At 34.6% G+C, this 24,456-nt stretch overlaps 1 protein-coding gene across 2 annotated transcripts in view; it reads left to right on the plus strand.

The window, feature by feature from the left end:
* KLHL1 (kelch like family member 1) overlaps nt 1-23,664 on the plus strand; it is a 355,951-nt gene extending 332,287 nt beyond the window's left edge. Inside the window, exons 10-11 of one of the 2 annotated variants that reach the window (XM_032402882.1) lie at nt 17,471-17,642; nt 22,124-23,664. In XM_032402882.1, the coding sequence (XP_032258773.1) occupies nt 17,471-17,642; nt 22,124-22,183 (232 nt within the window). In that variant the 3' untranslated portion in view covers nt 22,184-23,664. The remainder of the gene's footprint in view (nt 1-17,470; nt 17,643-22,123) is intronic. The other variant, XM_032402884.1, reaches the window with a different exon arrangement.
* Nucleotides 23,665-24,456: the final 792 nt, after the last annotated feature.

The following is a 24,456-nucleotide window of genomic DNA, read 5'->3' on the forward strand; positions in this document are numbered from 1 at the left end:
TAAATCTCTGTCTCTTTATCCACCCCCCCCCATACACACATGCACAACCCTTTCATTCTTTTTTTTTTTTTTTAATTTTAATTTCAACATAGTTAACAGGCAGTGTTATATTAGTTTCAGGTATACGATATAGTGATTCAACAATTCTATATATTACTCAGTGCTCATCAAGAAAAGTGTACTCTTGGGGCACCATTGTGGCTCAGTCTGTTAAGCGTTTGCATTCGGCTCTGGTCATGATCCCAGGGTCCTGGGATCGAGCCCCGCATCAGGCTCCCTGCTCAGCGGGCAGCCTGCTTCTCTCTCTCCCACTCCCTGTGCCGCTGCTGCTCCCTCTGTTTGTGCTCTCTTGCCCCCCACCAAATAAATAATAAATAAAAATCTTTACAAAAAAGTATAGTCTTTTTTTTCTTCTAGATAAGGGGAGGGGAGAGGGACAGAGGGACAGAGAGAATCTAAGCAGGCTCCACTCCCAGCATGGAGCCTGACACAGGGCTAGATTTCACAACCATGAGATGATAACTTGAGCCAAAATCAAGAGTGGGCCACTTAACTAACTGAGCCACCCAGGTGCCCCAGGATAAGTGTACTCTTAATCCTCTTCTCTTATTTCACCCGTTTCCCTTGATAACTATCTATTTGTTCTCTATAGTTGAGTTTTTTTTTTTTTTTTTATTTGCCTCTTTTTCCCCCTTTGTTTCTTAAATTCCACATATGAGTGAAGTCATATGGTACTGTTCTCTGGCTTATTTCGCTTAGCATTATACTCTCTAGCTCCATCCATGTTGCTGCAAATGGCAAAATTTCATTCTTTTTATGGCTGAATAATATTCCATTGTGTATATATATATACACCATATCGTCTTTATTCATTTGTCTATCAATGGACACTTGGGCTGCTTGCATAATTTGGCTATTGTAAATAATGCTACAATAAACATAGGGATGCATACATCCTTCCGAATTAGTGTTTTTGTATTATTTGGGTAAATACCCACTAGTGTGATTACTGGATCATATGGTAGTTCTGTTTTTTTCCACATCTTCGCCAACACTTATTGTTTCTTGTGTTTGATTTTAGCCATTCTGACAGGTGTGAAGGTGATATCCCATTGTGGCTTTGATTTACATTTCCCCGAGGATGAGTAATGTTGAACATCCTTTCATGTCTGTTGTCCATCTGTGGGTTGTCTTTGGAGAAATGTCTGTTCATGTCTTCTGCCCATTTTTTAATTGGATTTTGTGTGTGTGTGTGTTGAGTATTTTAAGGTCTTTATATATTTTGGATACTAACCCTTTATCAGATATGTAATTTGCAAACATTTTCTCCCATTCAGTAGGTCTTTTAGTTTTGATGGTTTCCTTTGCTGTGCAGAAGCTTTTTATTTTGATGTAGTCCCAATAGTTTATCTTTGCTTTTGTTTCCCTTGCCCTAGGAGACATAACTAGTAAAATGTCGCTAAAATCAATGTCAGAGAAATCACTGCCCATGTTCTCTTCTAGGATTTTTATGGTTCTAGGTCTCACATTTAGGTCCTTAATCCATTTTGAGTTTATTTTTGTGTCTGGTGTAAGAAAGTGGTCCAGTTTCATTCTTTTGCATGTAGCTGTCTGGTTTTCTCAACACCGTTTGTGGAAGACACTGTCCTTTTCCCAATGCATATTCTTGCCTCTTTTGTCAAAGATTAACTGACCATATAATCGTGGGTTTATTTCTGGCCTTACTTTCATTCTTTCTTATATTTTTTTCCTTCCTTTCTCCCTCCTCCCCTCTTTCCTATTTCCTTCCCTCTTTCCTTCCTTTTTTCCTTTCTTTCTTCTACTAATATTTAAAGCCCTATAATTTTTTTCACAAGAATTTGAAGTGATATTTTAAAAGATCCTTTAAAAAAGCTTTAAGTAATCTATTTATGAATGTTTGTTAATTTTCTTTTTAAAAATTGGATATTTTATTGTTCTATTCATCCTATCTTGTTCTACTACCCCCTTCAAACTCTCAAAGGCAAATTATGGACTTTGTTTTGTGTCATACCTTTCTTAATGGAAGACAGACTTATTAGAAGTCTATTTTCTATAATCCTGGTCCTCTTTTAATTCTTCCTAAAAATGGCCAAGTGCACAAAGGTCTGGAGTAGAAAGCCACCTTGGCTTCAGGTTTGGTCCAACAACCCAAACACTTCCTGGCATGGTTATAGCTAAATTCTCTTTAAGGGCTGTACCTCACTTAGAACTATTATATTGTGTGCAGTAAGGATCAGAGTTAGTGAACCCGAAGATGATACTTCTTATTACTGAAGGATATATGCTGATATATGGGGAAGTAGGACTAGGGAATACTGAGGTCAACTGTTTTATCAACTGGGATAGGATAAGTAATTCTACTGTAATGAATAACTTCAAAATTCTCTGTGACTTAATACCATAATTTTTTTCTTACTAACACTACATGTCCATAACAGATCCATGATAGCATTGCATATAAGCTATGCATATAAGAATGGCGTATAAGCTACAATATAAGCGCTGCTGGTGTCAAATGGGAAATGTATACACTGTTCACTGATTCCTAAAGATTCTGCATGCTAGTAATATAATTCTCTTTTCTTCATACTTTGATAAACCAGTCATATGGCCACAGAAAATTTCATGAGTGTGGGAGAACTTCTACGTGGGATAAGAACAAGAGATATTTGGTGGATTGCAGTGATGACCATAAAAATTTTCCTCTTAACATTAAGAAACCACATCCATTATATTCATGCTTGCAAGTGGCGTAGTCAGTGGCAGAAAGGTGCTCTATCTTTTATATTGTTCTAAGGATAGGAGATGATTTTTACTGAAAATAAGGCCATTGGCAAGACATAGCTTTTAGTAAACAGACTCTGTTCTCTGTTCAAACTTAAACCACTTCTTGAATAAAACATGTTTAACGTTATTGCTACTGGGTGAAATGAACTGTAGATATATGGGTATCTATGCACAGAGGAAAGCATTACGCTCAATACAGTTTCACTTCAACATTCTCTTGTCCAGTGAAATTAGGATTTACAGGTGTTATAATGTGGACAGTGGTCAGAGTCCAAATAAATAGATGTATGCTTTTATATATACAAACATGAAATCATTTATTTAAAAAAATACTGCTTATAGACCAACAGCTCATTCACATTTTCCTCTGCTAAATTCTTGGGAAAAATAGCAAGAAAGATTAACATGATGTGGCTCCTATATATACTTTCCTATATATCTTATATAAACATTCCTAATGAAATATTTCATTTATTCTCTTCTAACATTACTGTATAATGTATTACAATGTTGGTGAACAGAGGCATAAATTATTCAGTCTAAAATTAGACTTAAATGAGCGTAGCTATTTTAAGTTATAGGAGTACAGTGGGTATGAGCAGCTTAAGTAATGCAGAAGCACGCAGCATTATCATGATTCTTATCCCAGCTCATATTATGTGTCAGATTAATAGCATTTTTGAGGTTTCTATAACATATATTCTATATTGACAATTTCACATGTAAATCGTCAATAAATCAAAGTACATAATAGTACTCTGTAGAATTATTTTACACATATAACATAAAGACTGTTTTTTAGTATATAACCATAGGAAAACAAACCATTGGGAATAATAAGAAGTAGTGTACAATGCTATGTATTACAGATGTATAGAACAAATTTTGTATGACAATGATTTCTTACGGAAACATAAAGGTATTATATAATAGTGCTGTTAAAGTACAGTTATGTAAGACATCACAAGTTGTAAAGGGTCAGGCTGTCTTGAACACAAAGAATACTGGCCCCTCAAATCAGAGCAGGAACGATGGCAAGGACTAAGCAAGAATAGGAAGTTTAGAATAGTTGATGGAATAGTGAATAGTAGATTTGCAGCCAAGCCTCACTCTAATAAGAGCATCTTAGTGAACAAAATCAGTGTCCAGAAGGTGCAATCCATTAGACAAAGCACATTTATCTATTTTACTTATTCTACAAATATTGTTTTGCATATATTTTTCACTGTGCTAACCCGAGCTTAAAACTTATTAGAAGAAAGAGACAGATAAATAATTAGAACTTTAAGATCACAAATAAAACAGAAAACCGGGCAATGGATCAGAAAATGTGCTCAAAGGCATCAGTACCACTGCTGGCTAATAATAGATTAGGACCACCTTTGCCCTCAAATTTGTATCCCAGTAAAAAGGCCTGCAGGAGAGGGATATCAAGATAATAGGAGCCTTCTAAATATGCTTTTGTAATATCCACTCTTGTTTCCTCCAATTTACTCTCCATATAGCAGCCAGAGAGATCTTTTCATAATGCAGATTTGACCTGAAAGCACAATGGAGTTTTCCTTTGTAACAATTATCAATATTATGATGAAAAATTATTTAAAATTTTTCAACATAGCTAGGATCCATGTGCTGGTGATGATCTAGATTAGCTTGTTCACTCTTATACTCTTCCACTTGGCACAATTCTTGGCACAAAGTAAATCCTCACCAAGCATTTAATGATATCAGGTAGAAAAACAGGCCTCAAATTTCTCACAAGGGAAGGCATCTGGAAATACACTGTACATAGGGAGTTAAATAGATTAATAGATAGAAAGAAAGATAGGGATGCATGAAAGGATAGAAGAATGGATGGATGAATGGACTGATGGAAAGACAGATTTGATTTGATTTGATTAACATATAATGTATTATTTGTTTCAGGGGTACAGATCTGTGATTCATCAGTCTTACACAATTCACAGCTCTCACCATAGCACATATCCTCTCTAATGTCCATCACCCAGTCACCCCATCCCTTCTACTCCCCTCCACTCCAGCAACCCTCAGTTTGTTTCCTGAGATTAAGAGTCAGTCTCTTACGGTTTATCTCCCTCTCTGGTTCGAAAGACATAAATTTTTGTTTATTTTTCTATTTCCCTTTGAATGCCCATTTCCATCATTATAGACTGAGTAATAATGCTTTACATACATATATTTTAGGCATTTATTGGGTAGGCAAAATTTTTGATAGGGCCTAAAATATTAAGCAACGTTTCAGATATTAATTGAAAATTATATCTTGATATCTAATCCAAACACTATTAACAAATAAGCATTTGTAAAATTTTTTATATCTTACTTAAATATAAAACTTTTGTTCAAAGTTTACCAAAATCCACACACTGGTCATATCAGAAAAAGTCACCTAATATAAGAATATCTAATTTTTCTGTCAAGATATGGCTCAAAATTTTTATCATCTTTAGATCTTGATAAAAATTAATAAAAGTTAAGATTTGCTGTCAGACATACAGGGATAAATACATTATTTATTTCACTAAACAATTTTTTAAAGTTACCATAAAGATTAATACATAAGAATAGAATTTTGGGTTCTTTCATTTCTCTTCTTAGTTCATCTTTTTGGTTTAGAATAACCCAAGAGTTGTAGCAGTTCTAAATAGTGAAAACAGATGATCAAGAAGAGACTTTTATTTAAATTATGGCCTTATCCTAGGCCTTATATAGCATATTAATACCTTAACTCATATTTTGATATATGTGAGATCCTAAATTTTCTACAAGACCGTAATTACTTGAACTGTTTAAAGTTAAAATGTTAGATAGGGGCTTTTGAACTTTTTAGTAAGACACTTTCTTCTTCCTCCTAAGATCTTACTGTGAGCAGTAAGCCCCCAAATGAGTGTAGCATGAAAAGACTAAGTAGTTTGCTGTTAATGTTATTTTTCTCTTATTGGGCACATAGAATCTTTGCTATTTTTTTGATGACAAATTATGTTCAAATTTCTTTTAGACACATATACAAAAGATGGAAATCCTGACAGCCTCTGTGTGTAGGGGCCCTGCTTTACAAATGGATGCAACAACTATTAACTAACACCAGAGCTAAACTAAATTAGATGTGTGATTAGATATTTGCCTCAGTGGCTTATGAGGCGAGTGCCATCTTTGAAGTGGTCAGCTAGAGACGGGATAACAGAAAAATCTGCTGTCCTTGTACTACTACCTGGCAGGATGGCATCATGGTTATTCATCTGCATGCTTTGCAGGAAGAAGAACAATAATTCTGTGGAAAGGTAGATGCACATGAACAGATGAAACATTATGTCCCGTATAGATGGAAGGATATCAACCCTGGTTGTCAAACTGCAAAATTCATTTTCATGTTGTGAGAGGCTATTTAATACACAATTTGGACTCACACGCTGATAATAGTTTTCTGTTATATTAGTAGAGAAAGTGATTATATAATCGATTGCTCCTTAGTTCTGAACTGTTAAAAAGTATTTATTTTTAAAAGTGAGTTTTAACTAGCATTCAGATCTCCTGGGTATGCTCCATGTTCTATTGATTGACAATAATTTAAATAATTTTTGAAGCTCTGCTGAGGAAACTACATCTGAGGAATCAAAGAGCTGTGTGGCTTAGCCTTGCTTTCCCTGGTTCTGTCAGCAATTTGTTTCTCCTCTCCTCAACCTTGAAGAGAGGATGCAATAAATATGATCTAAGTCAAAATAGGATTTTTCACATGCTTTCATAGAGAAGTTAAATTAAATTGAAATCAAATTAATTTTTTAAAACATTTTTGTATATATACACAAGGGATATTGGAAAGGGGAGCAGAAATCTAGTTACCCCATCTTCTTTCCCAATGTTTCTGTGCCCATTATATATTTAAGAGAAGTACCAAGGAAGATTGGGAGAATATCAATAGATATGTTTAAAAAATCTATCTTAAAAGTAAAAATTAAGCACATAATGTGAGAGTCACAAACACACAAACAATATTGAGAATGATTTTTTTCCCCTACGTTGCGCTGACTTTTCCCCCTCTGTCATGGGGTTGAAATTGATAGTTGACTCAAAACCATTTCACCTGTCTTGTGACCCTAACTAATGGGACTGCTGCAACTAAATCAAAACAGGGAACATGTCCTTACACAACGTGTGGAAGATCCAGTGAGAGGAATCTATACCGATCAGAGAATAATTTGCATGTTGAGACTGAATTTGAACTAAGAAATACTGTCTTGGATGGTTGCAGCCTGATAGTTAAACCATTCTGAAGTTTTCTTTTCTTCTTTTTTTTTCCCCTAAAGATTTATTTATCTGAGAGAGAGTGAGAGAGTGCATATACACACACACACACAATCAGGGGAGGGACAGACAGAGGGAGAGGGAAAGAATCTCAAGCAGACTCCCTGGAGAGCTTGTAGCCTGACACTGGGCTCGATCCCAAGACCTTGAGATCAGGACCTGAGCCGAAATCAAGAGTTGGATGCTTAACCGACTAAGCCACCCAGGCATCCCATGAAGTTTTCACTTTTTTAAATTAAAAGTAGTTTGTTGAGGACATAGAAAATCAGGAGAAAAAATCATAAAAGAAAAGCAATTATATCAGTAACTCATTAAAATTCATTTATGTAAATTGATGTCTACATTTGATTCTTTTTCAATGTTTTTTTTTTTTTTTTAAGATTTTATATTTGAGAGAGAGAATGAGAGAGAGAGAGAGCGTGCTCACGAGAGTGGGGAGCAGGAGAGGGAGAAGCAGACTCCCAGCTGAGCAGGGAGCCCGATGCGGGACTCCATCCCGGGACTCCAGGATCATGACCTGAGCCGAAGGCAGTCACTTAACCAACTAAGCCACCCAGGCGCCCTCTTTTTCAATGTTTTAAGATATATTTACTAGTAAAGGTTAAATTACAGAAAAAAAAATCAGTCTATTTCTTTGTTCCTTTCTTCAACTGTACATTCAGGCTCTATGTGTCAGGAGTAGAGCATACAACGAATGCTTAAATACACCGTCTATATATATCAATGGATGGATTAATGTACATGGTCTGATGGATTGTGGCTTCTGATCTTAAATTCTACCAGGACTTGTGGCTTTCCTTTCGTTTCTTTTTTTTTTTTGCCCACAGGGTTGGATCAACAATACTCAAACAGTTCTTTTAGTTTTATAAACTTTAGATATAGTTGCTACTAACCATATGTATGTCGTATGGTTAATACACATTTATAAATATTTTTCAGTATTTTCTTTAAATGCAGATATTTTTATATTTCTTTTAAGGCAGATATACACTTCATGAAAATATTTGTTATTGTTTTGATTATTTCTAACAATTCTAAAATCTTAGTGGCTTAAAATAACTTTATAATTGTTTCTTTTATGATTGAAATCTTTCATGATTATGTGTTGACTGGGTTCAGTTTGGGCTACCTTTCTCCTCCACATGATACTGGCTGACGCTACCATCATCTGGGCCTCAACAAGGCTTTAATGTTCACAATCCTTCTCTGGCAGAGCCAGGAATTAGGGCTGCCTCTCATCTGAGAGTTCAGTTGATGCTTCAACCAGAGAACCATAGTTCCTCTTGGGCTGGACTTTCCACCATATGGTGGCTGGGATTCCAAGACAAGGGAGTCCAAAAGAAGGGGGCTCAAGAGGGTAAATATCCAATACAATGAATCGTCAGGCCTCTGCTTGCATCATACTTGTTAAAGTCACACAGGCCAATGTTGGTCACAGCAAGGTGAGAGTGTACTACTCAAAGGTATGACACTAAGAAGTGTGGTTTATTAGGGGCCACCAAAGTAACAATGAGCACAATTTAAGGTACTTTTACATTTTAAAAGTAATTTTCCATCCTGAATTCATGTATGTATATACATATATATATGCATACACAAACACATACACACATTTTATCCTCATCTTACAACTTTACTTGTTATCAGTTAACTCTTCGATCTGTTTAGTAAATCACTTGGCAAATAATATAAAATGCTCATCTCCTTTTACCCTTTTCTTTGGGGCAGTTAATGGGGTCATGTAATCTGACTCCCTTCTCTGCCTTTAGGGGAGCCAGTCCTGCAGGTGTGCACTGTACCCACCTCCCTTTGTTAGAAGGCGCTGCCATTGTGGGCCCCTTGGTAGGTGGAAACAGGAGCACCAAAAGCCACCAGGGCCTATGGATCACAATAAAGATTAATAATTTCTAGGGACTCTATGGCTATGCCCCTGGAAGCAGATGAGCCATTCAGATCTGTGGTGGTGCAAAAACTGAGTCCATCAGTGAAGTAAGTTATTGGGAAAATGATTGATTTCCTTATATGTATGTTTTATTAAACTAACTTGCTTCTATGAGAATTCCTAGAATTAAATTGTTTCAAATGGAGATAGTTTTCTCTCCATATTCTAGTTTATTATATACAACTTTCTGAAAAAATATCTAAATAATTGTAGTGCTATAGTGATTACCTTTATAAGTAATAATTGTGGTAATACATGAAATATTTACCAAAACTTACTGTGTTCTGGGTCATAAAGTAAACCTCAACAATTTTCAAAAGCTTGAAATCTCATAGGGCATTTTCTCTGGCCAACATGGAATTAAACTGGAAATAAATAACAGAAAAGATAAATTTTTACATGCTCAGCTGTTTGTTTTGTGTTTTTGTTTTTAAGGTAAGCTCTATGCCCAGTGTGGGGCTTGGACTCACCACCCCAAGATCAAGAGTTGCTTGCTCTACCAAGTGAGCCAGCTAGGTGCCCCATGTTCAACTGTTTGAAATTTAGGTGATATACTTTGAAACAACATGTGACTCCAATTAGAAAATAACTTGAACTGAGTGAAATAAAAATATATATCAAATTTTGTGGGATGTACCTAAAGAAATCCCTTTCTAAAAATAATATTCCTTTTACTAAAGGTTTTTCCAGATGCTCACACTACACTTGGTATTTCCAGTCTCGTTGCCAAGTCTATAGAAAAAAAAAAAAAGATACAGATTCATACTGTCATTAAAAGATGTTTCCCAATTTTCCTAGACTCTTATCAAGATCTTAGTAGGAATGTATGTCCTTAAACTTTGTTTATGCTGCATCGTTTATGCTGCACAATGAAAATCGTTAAAGAACCAAGCAATTTAGGCAACACTGTTTGAGTTATTGGAAAAGCTCACATTAAGAGAATACTGCCATGTATCAAAAGTTGCCAAGAGACTAAGACACTCCTGTGACATGTAACATGGGGTACTAAGTTTCAGCATTTCTAAAGAAATTCTTAAAGAGAAATTTATAGACTTAAGCACATGTACTTAACAAGTTAAAAGAGCTGAAAAGCTAAGATTTAAGTTTCAATTTCAAGTTATAAAAACTAGACCAAAAACCCTATCAAAATAGAAGTGAAATAATGATCGAAATGTATTAATTAAATATAAAACAAACATGAAATAGGATTAAAAAGAAGTCTAATTTGTTTCTCTAAAAATAATTGGAATAAAATTTAGAAGCTAGTTGCCAGATTGTCAAGGAAAAAGATAAAAATTACCTATATCAGAAATATAAGTGGACATTACTATCATGTGACTATAAAAAGAGAGTATTTGAATATTTATGCCATTATTTGAACTTTTAGCTAAAATGAATAAATTTATAGAAAAATAAAACCTTATACATATTATGCAAGAAAAAACAGGAGAAACAAAAGAGGTGGCTAAACTCATGAGCATAGATACAAATATCCAAAAGAAATATTAGCAAATCAAACTTAGGTATAATGAAAATGATAATGTATTTCAACCACTTTGTGTTTATTCCAGAAATACAAGTTTGGTTTAGTATAGAACAACTAATCAATGTAACTCAATATAGTTATAAAATAAATAAACTTCTGAATAAATGCAAAAATGATAAAATCCAACACCATAATAAAACTCACCAAACTTGGAAGAGAAATTAATAGAAAAATAGTCAAATATTGAAATATATTGTTTTGAGATTTTCACTAGAGAAAAAAGTGACTGCTAATACCACTTTTACTCAACATTTTAAAAGAATAACTACCCAGTGATAAAGCAATAAAAGGAAAGAAAATTCATAATTAGAAAGGAATAAATAAAACTGTCAGTATTCAAGGTTACATAATAAATATCTAATGATAATCTAACCACAGTGTAATTAGAAACTATTTGAATTAAAAAGTGAATTAATAAGGTTGCTATATAGTAAGTCAATATATGAAATTAATTATATTTTCTACATGCAAGCAATAATAACAAAATTAATGTATAAAAGTTGCCATTAAAAAGTTGAAAAAAACACCTAGCAATAAATCTCACAAAATATATGTGCTACCTCTAAATAGAAAATAAAACTTTGAGAAAAGTTTAAATAAGTCAATCAGAGAAAGACATGTATCATATGATCTCACTGATATGAGAAATTCTTAATCTCAGGAAACAAACTGAGGGTTGCTGGAGTGGTGGGGGGTGGGAGGGATGGGGTGGCTGGGTGATAGACATTGGGGAGGGTATGTGCTATGGTGAGCGCTGTGAATTGTGTAAGACTGTTGAATCACAGACCTGTACCTCTGAAACAAATAATACATTATATGTTTAAAAAAAAAAAAAAAAAAGAAGAATATAGCAGGAAGGGAAAAGTGAAGAGGGGCGGAAATCAGAGGGGGAGACGAACCATGAGAGACTATGGACTCTGAGAAACAAACTGAGGGTTCTAGAGGGGAGGGGGCCAGGGGGATGGGTTAGCCTGTTGATGGGTATTAAAGAGGGCACGTACTGAATGGAGCACTGGGTGTTATACAGAAACAATGAATCATGGAACACTACATCAAAAACTAATGATGTAATGTATGGTGATTAACATAACATAATAAAAAAAAAAAGTTTTAAGTAAATGGAGGGGAATGCCATGTTCATGGAAGAGAAGACTAAATATTATAAAAACATGAATTGTACTCTAAAGTGATTTATGGATTCATTGCAATCCTTATTGAACTGTAAATGCTTGTCCAGTATGGATTGTGGATGTAAAGTTGAAAAGTTGATCCTGTAATTTAAATAAAAATGAAAAGGGCCCCAAATCCCAAGAAAACTTTGAAGTAGTAGATATTACAACTAATTGTAAAGTTACTTTAAGGCACTATGGCATTGGCCTAGTGCAAACAAGTAGACAAAACAGATTTGTGTTCAGAAATAGGATCACACATGGTAGAGCATTTGACTGCAGAAATAGGATCACACATATAAGGAATCTTGATTTATGGCAAAGGCAAAAAAGCATATCTCATATGGAAAAAAATTAGTTTTAGCTCATCTCTCATCTCACCAAAAAATCAATTCAAGATGGATTTTAGATGTAAATATGAAACAAAGCTTTTAGAATATAAGAGGGGGCTATCTTCACAGTTAGAGGAATATGAAAGATTACTTAAACTGGATCTGGAAAGAGTCATACATAAAGAGAAATATTACTGTTAAAATGCCTTTCCTCAGGTGTGCCTGGCTGGCTCAGTTAGCAAAGCATGCGACTCTTGATCTTGAGGTTGTGAGTTCAAGCCCCATTTTGTGTGTAGAGATTACTTTAAAAACAAATAAATAAAAAATCTTTCCTCAAAATATAGCATGAAGAGTAAAAATTTATGCCAGAGAGTGGGAAAAATATTTGCAAAACAAAACCAACAAGGCTTTGTTTCTTTTTTTTTTTTATGTTTTTGTTATGTTAATCACCATACATTACATCATTAGTTTCTGATGTAGTGTTCCATGATTCATTGTTTGTGCATGACACCCAGTGCTCCATGCAGAACGTGCCCAATTCCAATTCTTGTTTCTAATAAATAAATCTAATAAATAAATCTTCTTGGCAGAAGATTTTAACAAGAACTCTTGGAAAGATGACTATTGGGAAAAATGCTTGATGTCATTAGGCATCAGAGAAATGAAAATTAAAATCACAGTATCATACCGGGACCTACTAGAAAGGCTAAAATGAAAATAGCTAATACCAAATGTTGGAGAAGATGTAGAGCAACTGAAACTCTTATTACACTCATGGTGGGAGTGCAGATTGGCCCAGACTGTAATACCAGTAAGCAGTATCTACCACATTTCAAAATATGCATTCTCTTTGACCCAGAAATTCTATTCCTAAATACCCATTAGATATGCATATATATGAAAATATCTGAACTATGATGTTTATAGGAATATTTTTACAGTTATTAAGTTTTTTAAAATTAATTTTATTAGAATTAATTTATTTTCCTTTCCCATCATGTAAGCATTTCTGAAGTCATAATCTCATGAGACCTGATAGACAGATGTTGATTTTCTTTACAGGAAAAATAGAATGTACTTTGAGCAGCATTATTGTCACTCTTAATTGCTTAATTCAAATAATTTATGAAAATTCAAACATAGATTCTATAATTCATTTACCAGAAATCTAAAAGCCTCTCTTTTCAGAGCTGTTTATGCATTTTCACAGCATGGATCTCATCTTATTTCTCTGTTTTCTTATTTGCTTTATTCTGTTTTACAGGCAAACAAACCTGGCTACAAATCACTTCTATATTGTTTAATTTGCTTTCTGGTTGAATATTGCTTGTACAAATTTAGGAAAATGAGTATTAATTCTATTTGTTCCCGAAGTAAGGCTTGCATACTTAAAAACTGCTTCTCTTTAAATATTTTAAGATCAATTTTTATCCTTAATAGAAAAAAAAACAAAACAGGGCTTAAAAAATTAATGGTACCTCAAAAACTTCAATGGGGATTTTCAATGAGACACTAAGTTTTATTCTGTGACTCTCATATGTCTTCGGCAAGTTTTCATTTTACAGCCAATTTTAGCCCCTACATACTGGTGCTTCTCTTGTCTAAGGGCTATAAACTTTTTTTTTTTTTTTTAAAGATTTTTATTTATTTATTTATTGAGAGAGAGAGAGAATGATAGAGAGAGAGCATGAGAGGGAGGAGGGTCAGAGGGAGAAGCAGACTCCCCGCCGAGCAGGGAGCCTGATGCGGGACTCGATCCAGGGACTCCAGGATCATGACCTGAGCCGAAGGCAGTCGCTTAACCAACTGAGCCACCCAGGCGCCCCTAAGGGCTATAAACTTTAATAGAGTCTCTGATACAGAGCTCACACTCTGACCACGAAGGCCAAGGTGAGATGTAGGGGAAGCGGACAGTCTAAATACAAAAGGACAGCTACTCTAACCCCTCCACTGCCCCTGCTGCCTTGTTCTTTTTTTTTTTTTAAAGATTTTATTTATTTATTTGACAGAGAGAGAGCGAGAGCAGGAACACAAGCAGGGGGAGTGGGAGAGGGAGAAGCAGGCTTCCCGCCGAGCAGGGAGCCCCTTGTGGGCCTCGATCCCAGGACCCTGGGATCATAACCTGAGCCGAAGGCAGATGCTTAATGACTGAGCCACCCAGGCGCCCTGTTCTTTAAAAAAAAATAAATAAATAAAGAGCCAGAGAAAAAAGTAACGTTTAGGACTAAGTTTCATCAAAAATGTTAACTGACAATGACTGAGTTCACTGTTAATAATTGTTTGGAAAATGGCTATACATCTGTGGATCTTCTCCTTAGGTTAAAAAAAGCTGTCTATTTCATTTATGGGGGTAACAATTTTGTATATCCTCAGGCTGAGAGGTGAATCCATTGAGTTCTGAATATAGAAAAATCAATTTAGATTCATTAATTTGCAAACAAGGATGACCACTAGTAGGTAACTTTGTATTTATGTAATTACTTCCTCTGTATCCAGGAGAGAGTGTGTATATGGGTGGGGAGGAGTTGGATTGTTTTTGTTTTGTTTTGGTTTCATTTTTTGGATTACAATATAGAAATTTAAATTTAAATTTTCACCATTTCCATATATGAATTAAAAGCTTGTTATTATAAGAAAAAAAGGATATTACCTAGATTTGAAGACAGGCACATCTAATCCAAAGATCTGGATTTTCTAGAATGCATTAAATTTTTAAAGTTCTCTTCAGGAATTTTGTAAAATATATATAAAAAAGTGGTATCTATTTCTAAGTGTAGGATATTATTTCTAAATGTGCACCTAAATATAGGACATACTAGTGTTTTCTTATTTTTCCCTGGAATATGAGTATTTGAGAATTGTTCAATATTTGAGTTTCACTTGAAATTTCATAAGTCTTCAGAAATTCATTTATTATTGCTCCATGCCCTAGTGTTGGCTATTTTCTCAGTTCTTCTGCCTTTTTGCAAAGTGATAAAGTCTGCTTTGCAGACAATAGTTGAAAAAAAATTCTATAGAGCTGGATAGCAATTAAATGTGGGATAAAGTATGACTTCAGAAAAAGCTATTTAAGTGAAGTCATTGTGACAAAAGCCAGGCTGGATTTTACTGAAGAATGAATAAAATGTAAAGAACATTCCCTTTTCCTTGAAAATTAAAGTGTATTATACATTCTTACTTTTAAAGTTATTTTTACTACAGATCTTTTCTGACAAACAAAAAAGTAAACAATACAGTAAACTTCCCTGTACTCATTACCCGGCTTCAACCACGATCACCAGTGTGTCATTCTTGTTTATTCCATTTCCCTTCTCTCTCTCTCTCTTTTTTTTTTTTGAAGTATTTCAAAGAAATTCTCAAACATGTCATTTTAGCTTAAAATATTTTTGAATTCATCCCAGAAACAAACAACCAAAAATGATCAGGACTTTTTTTTTTTTTTAACATAACAACAATGCTATTGTCAGAACTAATAAGAACTTCAGTAATTCCTTATTAAAATCTAATGCCCAGGGTATATTAAAATTTTCAAAATGTCTCAAACATCCTTTAAAAGTTGGTCTATTTGAATTGGGATCCAAATAAGATTCACTTACTTTTTTTGTTATGTTTAATCACAATTCATTTAGAACAGCTACTTCTTCCTAATTATCTGTTCATTATTACTGGGGGTTTTCTTGTTTGTTTTGCTATTGATTTGTTGGAGAATTCAGTCAGTTATCCAATAAAACATTCCACTCTCTGGATTCTCCTGTCTGATTCCTTGAGGTATCTTCTTTCCTTCTCCTCCTCCTCTACCTCCTCCTCCTCTTCTTTCTTTTGTCCTTATTTTAAAAAATCTTTTATATTTCATATAAAAGATTTCATATTTTATATGTTCATGGTAAGTTTGTCTTTTCTTCATGGTAAGTTTAAATAAAGGTTTTGATGACATAGATTGTGTTTGTGTGTGTCTATATGTGCCTGTGTTTGTGATGTTTTACATTTATTAACTATAGCATGTAAAATTACATTTTTATTTGCCTGGTTTTGCAGGCATTCAACAAATTTCTCATTTCACGTAGATTATCTTGGCTGTCACAACCTCTCCCACCGTGGCGTGTAAATGCATGTAACATCTTGGATAACGTGAATATAGAGAAATATAAATTTCCGATCCTTGGGGTCCTCCCTAACCATTTCTTTTGTAACAATCTTCTTTATTTTCAATAAACATGTAGGTGGCTTTTTGTTTTTGTTTTTTGCTTGTGTTTGTTTCTTTGTTTTAGGAGTCTGTGGGTTGAAAGTTTCAATTGGTGAAACACAAGACTGGAATGGAAAAACAAACTAAAAATATATTTATTGTATCTGTTAAAAAAAACAAACTTTCACCCAGTCTTCTTTTATATTTACTCTGCCGGGCTCTTACTAGCTTTTTCATTTCTGTATCTGACCTTGAACGTGCAGGTTAAAGGCAAAGAAGTGGTTTAATCATTATTCTTAGCTACAGTAAAGTACATTCACGAAAGTATTCTTCAGGCTTTTGCCACTCAAAATACAAAATATCCATACGTAATGCATGGTAGTCAGACTTTCTGGAAATTAAATTATTTTTGGTTTAAGTTCAGTAATAATAACTTGTGCCCCCTGCTTCAATCTCTTGATTTACCAATCTCTCCCTTAAAGGGAATCCCAAAGAACGCCACTAAAGCACAGTTCTGGTCACATTGTAATTATTTTCCCCAGGTTTTCCTATTAAAACACAAAACACCTTACTCATCACACAAACCATAAGCTGATCAAAAAACACCCTTCCAGGCACTCTGCTCCTTCATCTATTCCTGAACTTAGCACCCTGCACCCCTGCTTTCCTCAAAGTTGGCCATGCATTTTTATTAACACTTCAGTTCTTTTGCATAAATGTCTCCTTTTCTTTCTCGCAAATTTAGCTACACCTTCAGACCTGATTTACAGCAGACTTCAACTGTGGAGAAGTCCATAATTCTCCCAGATTTTTAACCATTACTTCTGTTTCATTACCATAGCACTTTGCTTATATTTGCTTTACTGAATCTCATTCTGCAGTGGATAGTAGTTATTTACATATCTGCCTTCCTTGTGGAAGAAATCATTATGTAGATTTTTGTTGAGTACATGGACATCCAGTCAAGGTATATTTTTAATATACCTTAAAATTTAGAAAGCCAGACATTGTGGATATTAACTCTTGAACATCTGCTCAAATGATTGAGCTTCTAGAAAAAAAACGTAGTTTCTTTTTCTCATGGTGTGCTTTTGAAAGAGTACCATTCATATAGTAAAAGCTGGATGTGATTAGAATATGCTATATCCTATTATCCTTACATTTTAGATACGATCCCAAAACAGACACATGGACCATGGTGGCTCCTTTGAGTATGCCCAGAGATGCTGTTGGAGTCTGTCTCCTTGGTGACAGATTATATGCCGTTGGTGGCTATGATGGGCAGACATACCTCAACACTATGGAATCCTATGATCCACAAACAAATGAGTGGACACAGGTAAGACTGTTGCCAGCATAATTTACTTCAAGTACAAGAATTTACTTCATTTACTTCCTTCTAAATTTCCTTGAGCCCAAAGTGATTGATTTAGCCCATTGTCACGTTCATTTTGTAAGAAGTTCACTAAATCACATGTTTTTGTGTACTTTTATGTATTCTATACTTTAATAAAATTCATATTAAAAGGTGACATTCATGCCTCATTGGGATTTCCACTTTATTATAAGTAATAACAACAGTCAGGAACTGAATTTTAATTAGCTGAAACAAACAGAAAACAAAGTGGTATATATTGGTTCACAAAAACCTAACTTTAGAATATTTGGTTTTAGAGATAACTGGAATAAGAAGATGGAAAGCTACAGAAGTCAACTTTCTGCCTCCTATTTTTGCTTGACTATCTTTAGGTCCTATCAGATAGGTCCATTTTCACCTACTGCAGAGAGAATTTTCCATGGAGCGGAGCTGCTGGAAGCTCCAAGTAGTAATCCTCACAGCCATAAACAGAAAACAAAAGCAAAACAGCAAAGATCTCTAAACGATCGATCATGTAGAAAGTGCTCACTCCCAGACAATCACTTTGGCCAGGAAGACAGAGTGAAATAATTGGCCGATCTTAAGTGAGGTGTTATCTCTTGATACATAGTACACTGTGGTTAGAGACTCAGGATCATGCTAGAATAATGTAGCTCCCATTCTGGTCACACAGCTAGAAGATTTGTGTTGCCTGTGTGGGTGCTGGGGGAAAATGAGTGCAGTGCAACTTAATTATAATGGAAGATACCTTATTCTGTATAGCTACTGTGACCTTGCTTATAATGGAGGGAACGGACATATTCTCAGACTTGCGTCCTCATATTCAACTTCTATTTTCCTTCTTTCTTTTCCAAGTTCCATTATTGCAACTCAGTTTGGTCTGCTGTGCATGGGATTTACTATCATCTCCCCATAGTCTAGCATAGTTGCTGGTGTGGGGCAAGAGATAATGTGAATATTTCTTCAATAAAGTAGCTGAGAATTATTGCAACTCAGTTTGGTCTGCTGTGCATGGGTTTTGTTTATTTGCACACAACAGATACATGGTCATATCCCCTTATCTGCAGTTTTGCTTTCCATGTTTTCAGTTAACAGCGGTCTACTACAGTCTGGAAGCAGGTGACCCTCCTTCTGATGTATTGTCAGAAGGTTAGTAGTAGCCTAATGCTATGTCACAACGCTGACATCATTCATCTTATTTCATCTCATTACGTAAGCATTTTATCATGTCACATCATCACAAGAAGGGTGGGTACAGCACAGTAAGATATTTTGAGAGAGATAGAATACATTCCCAAAACTTTTATTACAGTATATCGTTATAATTATTCTATTTTATTATTAGCTATTGTTGTTAATCTCTTTTGGTACTTGATTTGTTAATTAAACTTTATCATATGTACGTACGTATAGGGAAAAACAGTATATAATGTATTTGGTACTATCCATGGTTCAGGCATCCACTAGGGGTCTTAGAACATATTCCCCCTTCAAGGAGGGGTTACTGTAGAAGATATTGAGAATAAGTTCTAGGGGAGCCTGGTACAATATCTACATTCTCCATTGTTGTGTTTTTTTTTTTTTTTTCCAATTGGTTCTGTGGCCAACCTTTTTAGGATGTCATTCTAGGGCTGAAGGTATAACCTTGGAGGGAGAGCATAGCAGATTTAAAAAAAAAAAAATGTATTAAATAAGATTAAGTTAGAGCTAAGGGGGAAAGGGGAAAAGCTCTCTTAAATATTTAAAATGTATGTATGTAGAATATATCAAATGCTCAAAATAGCATGATAAATTCCGTGGTAAGGAAAATACTTAGCACTATGATAGAAACTAAGTGTGCTGGGTAGAGAAATCTTACCTCAGGAAATGACATGTAGAATGAGGCCTGACAGGTAGGTAATAGTTAACCAGGTGAAAATATGGGGAGTGGTTTGGTTTGAGGAAAAGAATTTGTAAAGAATTGCAGGAAGAACACATAACATGCAAAAAATAAAGGGGTGAGCAAGGAGTTTGGAGACATAAACAGGGTCTAAATAATGCATGGCCAGAAGCTATGCGATAGAATCTTGACTTTACAATAAGGCTGAGTGGGAGTTAAGCTTTTAAGTAGGGAAAGTAAATAATCAGAACTGCGTTTTAAAATGACTGCACTTGATAGGATGTGAAAAATCATTAGGAGCAAGCAAGATTAGAGTCCGAGAAATTCGTTAGGAGGATATTTTACCAATCCACTGTGGAGGTGGAGGACTTTTCCCTTCTCCCTTCTAGGTTATTCGGTTGATCTAATAATTAAACTAAGACAGATTAACGGGAGAAAAATGTAGTTTTATACGTATGGAAACCCCATAAAAATAGGACACTCAAAGAAGTGGCCAAAGCAGGACGCTTTATACCTTTTAGACAAAATGATAAATTTGTGACAAACTGACAAGCCAAGGATTTGAGCTTGTGGTAGTAAAGTACTGAAGAAATAACAAGGTTTATTTATACAGCTTTTTGGCTCTAAATTCTCCATCTCTGGTAATAAGGATGCCTTCTATCATCCTGGTAAGGGAAGTTACCTTTCACATTGGAGATTTATTCCTGCTTTCAGGGGGACCAAGAGTTAAAAGAGTCCCTCCTGTACCAGACATCTATCAAGTACCTTTAATTCAAAATAATTAATATGCCAAAGTGGCATATCCTGTGGAGACATACTCTGCAAGCCTTCACACTCAAGGTAGAATTGTAATGTGAACGAGGCTGCAGACCATAGGAATGGGTATAATCACGTTGGATGGAGAGATATTGTAGGACCTGATGATTATTCAGATGTAAGGTTGATGAGGTAAAACTACAGGTCATGGATGTTCTCCAGGTTTCTAACTTGAGCAACTGAGTAGAGAGTGGTGGCATTATGTGACACCGGAAACAAAGGAGGAACAGCACGCTTTTGGAAAAAAAAGGGGAAAGATTCATTTGTACAAACACACTCATGCATGTTTGGAGACATAGATGCACATGTAGATACAGATACAAAGTAAAGCTATTCACTCTATACTTTGGAAACTATGCACAGGATTTCTCAGTATTGAACAAACATCAGAGGGTATTTCGGAAAGTTTTCAAAAATACAACCACCCAGTATTCCTCCCATTCCTATTGAGTTTTGGGGCATGAGCACATATACTTTGTAAAAGTTCCTTAGGTGACTCTGATGTGAAACAATACTTAAAAATCATTGGAAACTAAAAGAGGGACAATGGAAAGTGTGTGCATTTTGGAATCACAGACACTTCAGTTTGGGAACATTGATTTATATATCGTCTCTTGACATTCTATTCACATAACTGTCATACAAAGATAACAATACATGATGGGATTATAAAGGTGATGTGGTGATCCATAAAAATTATTCTTAACACAAATGAGTAAAAATAGGTCATATGGGAAGTTGCTGTGTTTTTTTTTTTTTTCTTTTTATCCTGCAAAGGGATGGCAGGTAAAAGTAAGTACACTTAAAAGAACTGTAGATACGATGGTAATTTTCACATTTAGAGAGTGAGACCATGTCCTTTCTCAATCAATAAGATAATGTATGTGATCTGAGGTTATTTTGCTCTTGGTTGTTTTATTTCTTATATTTTATTCACATTCTTTTCAGTTTGGAGTAATATCCTCTAATTTCTACCCTACTCTGATATTTTAAGTGCATAAATTATTCTTAGAAAACTGTAATACAAATCATTCATATCAAAATGCTCAAATTATTAAAATCTTGGCTTACCTTCATGGAATAAGTTTTCATTACAAACTGTAAAAATCATTGTTTTTAATACATTTCTAGCCAATTTCATATTCAGGAATTATTTAAAAAAATCTCAATTCTCATCTCAATGACTATCATAAGCTGGAATTTTTTAAATAAGTACTATAGCAATTATAATTTTGGTCTATTTATGACAAAATATAGAAGTTACTTCATTGTATGTCTCTGTTTAGAATGAATGAATAACACATTTAAGTCAGTATAATATCTGGGGAAATAAGTTCAAGATGATTTCAATAAGCGTAATAGCTATTTCATCCAAAATATACTCCAAGATACCACTATGAAATACCGTCACAAATGTGTCCATGCAAGCCCAGAAATAAATCTTTGCTGGAAACTTTACTATAGCATCTTTATGTCACTAAAAATCATTAAATACCTTACTACTTGCCTTAAAAATTCCAAAAATGAATGCAAGTTTTAACAATTTCAACATGCAAATTATTGCTCTTTTGTAAAAGCCATTTTCAATGTTTCCATTTTTATTGTCCTACTTGTGACTAAATTGGGAAAATATAAGCACATGTATTTATGATTTTCACACATATGAGTGTTTTAAATATATTACAATTTGTATACTTTTCTATGACAGTAAAATTTGTCTTAAACTGTGTTTCATCTTTTTCAACAGATGGCTTCTTTGAATATTGGGAGAGCAGGTGCCTGTGTGGTAGTCATCAAGCAACCTTGACTTATTTTTTTTTTTTGGAGAGATTTTATTTGCTGGAGTGGTTATTTTTATATCAGAAGGCAAGAATGAGAACTTCCTAAGATGAAAATTCTTCAAGAACAAGGATTTCTGTAGATTTACCTACTGATGTCAAAAGAGGTAGAAGATCAAAGAGAATTATAGGAATCGAAATAAACATCAAACTGCTATGGGAACAATGTCTGGCCGTATATTAGTTAGTTCAGGAATGGTTATTGGTAATTTGTTTTGTATTGTAGCATACAATAACTAAAGTTACCAAAGGCTTGTTTTTCTTGAGCAATTAAAAGGAGAGACCAGTGTTTGTGACATGGATAATTTCATGGCTACAACTCATTCAATTGTTTTATAGTTTGTGGCAATATCAAAGAGGTCAAAGATACGATATTTCATCTGACAGAATCTGATTGGTTTACTACTTTCCTAATCAGATGTGGTCATTCTAGGAGGCAGAATGATGTTTTATTAAAACAAACACGCTTCTTCCTCATTTTCTCAACTATGAGGACAATTAGAGAAACAGATTCATGCCTGTCTCTTGCATTCAGAAAACAAACTGTTCTGCTAATCAAAGCCGCATATTCCATCAGAGAGGATGGTTGAATTTTATTGCAACCATATTAGCAATCTGAAGCTGGCAAACACAAAGGATTGTTTTCATTAGGCTTACCACATTGCTTTGCTTTTTGAACACTGAGCCAAAGAATCAGTACAATTATGGGCTTTTGCCTTATGTTGAGTTCAGTGTAAGCATGGAAGCTAGTTATTCTGAATGTTATATATATTCATTGCATGTTAAAGTCCTTTAGAATTTTGTTCATAAAAGACAAAACAAAACAAAAACCTTAGAATTTTGAGAGAGAAATCTATGATTCATTCATTTGGAGTGTTAATGATCATTGTTAGAAGGAAGGCGGACTTCAGATTCTCATTTCCCACTTTTCAAACTTGTTACATTGATATGCACATTATTTTATGCCAAATGTTTGTAACTGTTTAAAGCATAAAGTGGAAACATTATACAATGTCCTTAATAAATTCATGTAAATTTTAAATATAATTAATAAATGATAGAACATTTGCTTTTATCATTGTATCTTTCTTCAATAAATTTTAATTCACATCTGAGTAAAAAACTGACAAGGTATACCGCAGAGACAGGCCATTTTTATTGCTTGACTTTTCAAAAAATCAAGGACTATATATCTCTCTCAAAATGTGTACTTCCTCCTAAATATTACACTGGCACCAAATGCAGTCTTTAATTATTGCTTTCTTCTATAGTCACTGATTTGAGGCAGTTAGCAATAGTGCTTACAAAACACGTATCCCATAATGAGTGCTGAAAATTGCGCAGGAGCTAGAAAAGAAAGAAAATTCCTCTTTGAGTCAATGTAAACCATGGAAAATATTGATAGTTTGTCTCAAGGAAATATTAGGAAATCTAAATTTTCCCACTGATAGCTAAATATCCCATTGACACATGTGATCAAAGTTATTAGTCACATTTATGTCAGAAAAATTATGTCCCTAGAAGTATAAGATAGGAGGAAGTATCAATGAATTTTAAAAATTACAGGTGGGGCGCCTGGGTGGCTCAGTCGTTAAGCGTCTGCCTTCGGCTCAGGTCATGATCCCGGAGTCCTGGGATCGAGTCCTGCATCGGGCTCCATGCTCCGCAGGAAGCCTGCTTCTCCCTCTCTCACTCCCACTGCTTGTGTTCCCTCTCTCGCTGTGTCTGTCTCTGTCAAATAAATAGAAAAAAAAAAAAAAAAAAAAAAAAATTACAGGTAAAGAATGCATAACATAAAATTTATCATCTTGGGGCACCTGGGTGGCTCAGTCGTTAAGCGTCTGCCTTCAGCTCGGGTCATGATCCCAGGGTCCTGGGATCGAGTCCCATGTAGGGCTCAATGCTCTGCGGGAAGCCTGCTTCTCCCTCTCCCACCTCCCCTGCTTGTGTTCCCTCTCTCGCTGTCTCTCTCTCTGTCAAAAAATAAATAAAATCTTTGAAAAAGAAAAAAAAAATTTATCATCTTAACCATTTCTAAGTATAGGTTAGTAGTGTTAATTAAGTATATTCAATTTTTTCTGCCCACATATTTTCTCCAACACATAGAACATACAGATAATATTAGCTACCTGGAATAGACAACTTAGTTTTGAAACTTGAAAGAATAGAGGAGAAGATAATGTGGTTACATCTATTTTTTAACCAGTAAAGTTTTGTGGTGGTCATATTTAAAATTTGTTAA

This window comes from Phoca vitulina, unplaced genomic scaffold (assembly GCF_004348235.1).
Source record: "Phoca vitulina isolate PV1807 unplaced genomic scaffold, GSC_HSeal_1.0 scaffold5, whole genome shotgun sequence".
Taxonomy (NCBI): Eukaryota; Metazoa; Chordata; class Mammalia; order Carnivora; family Phocidae; genus Phoca; species Phoca vitulina.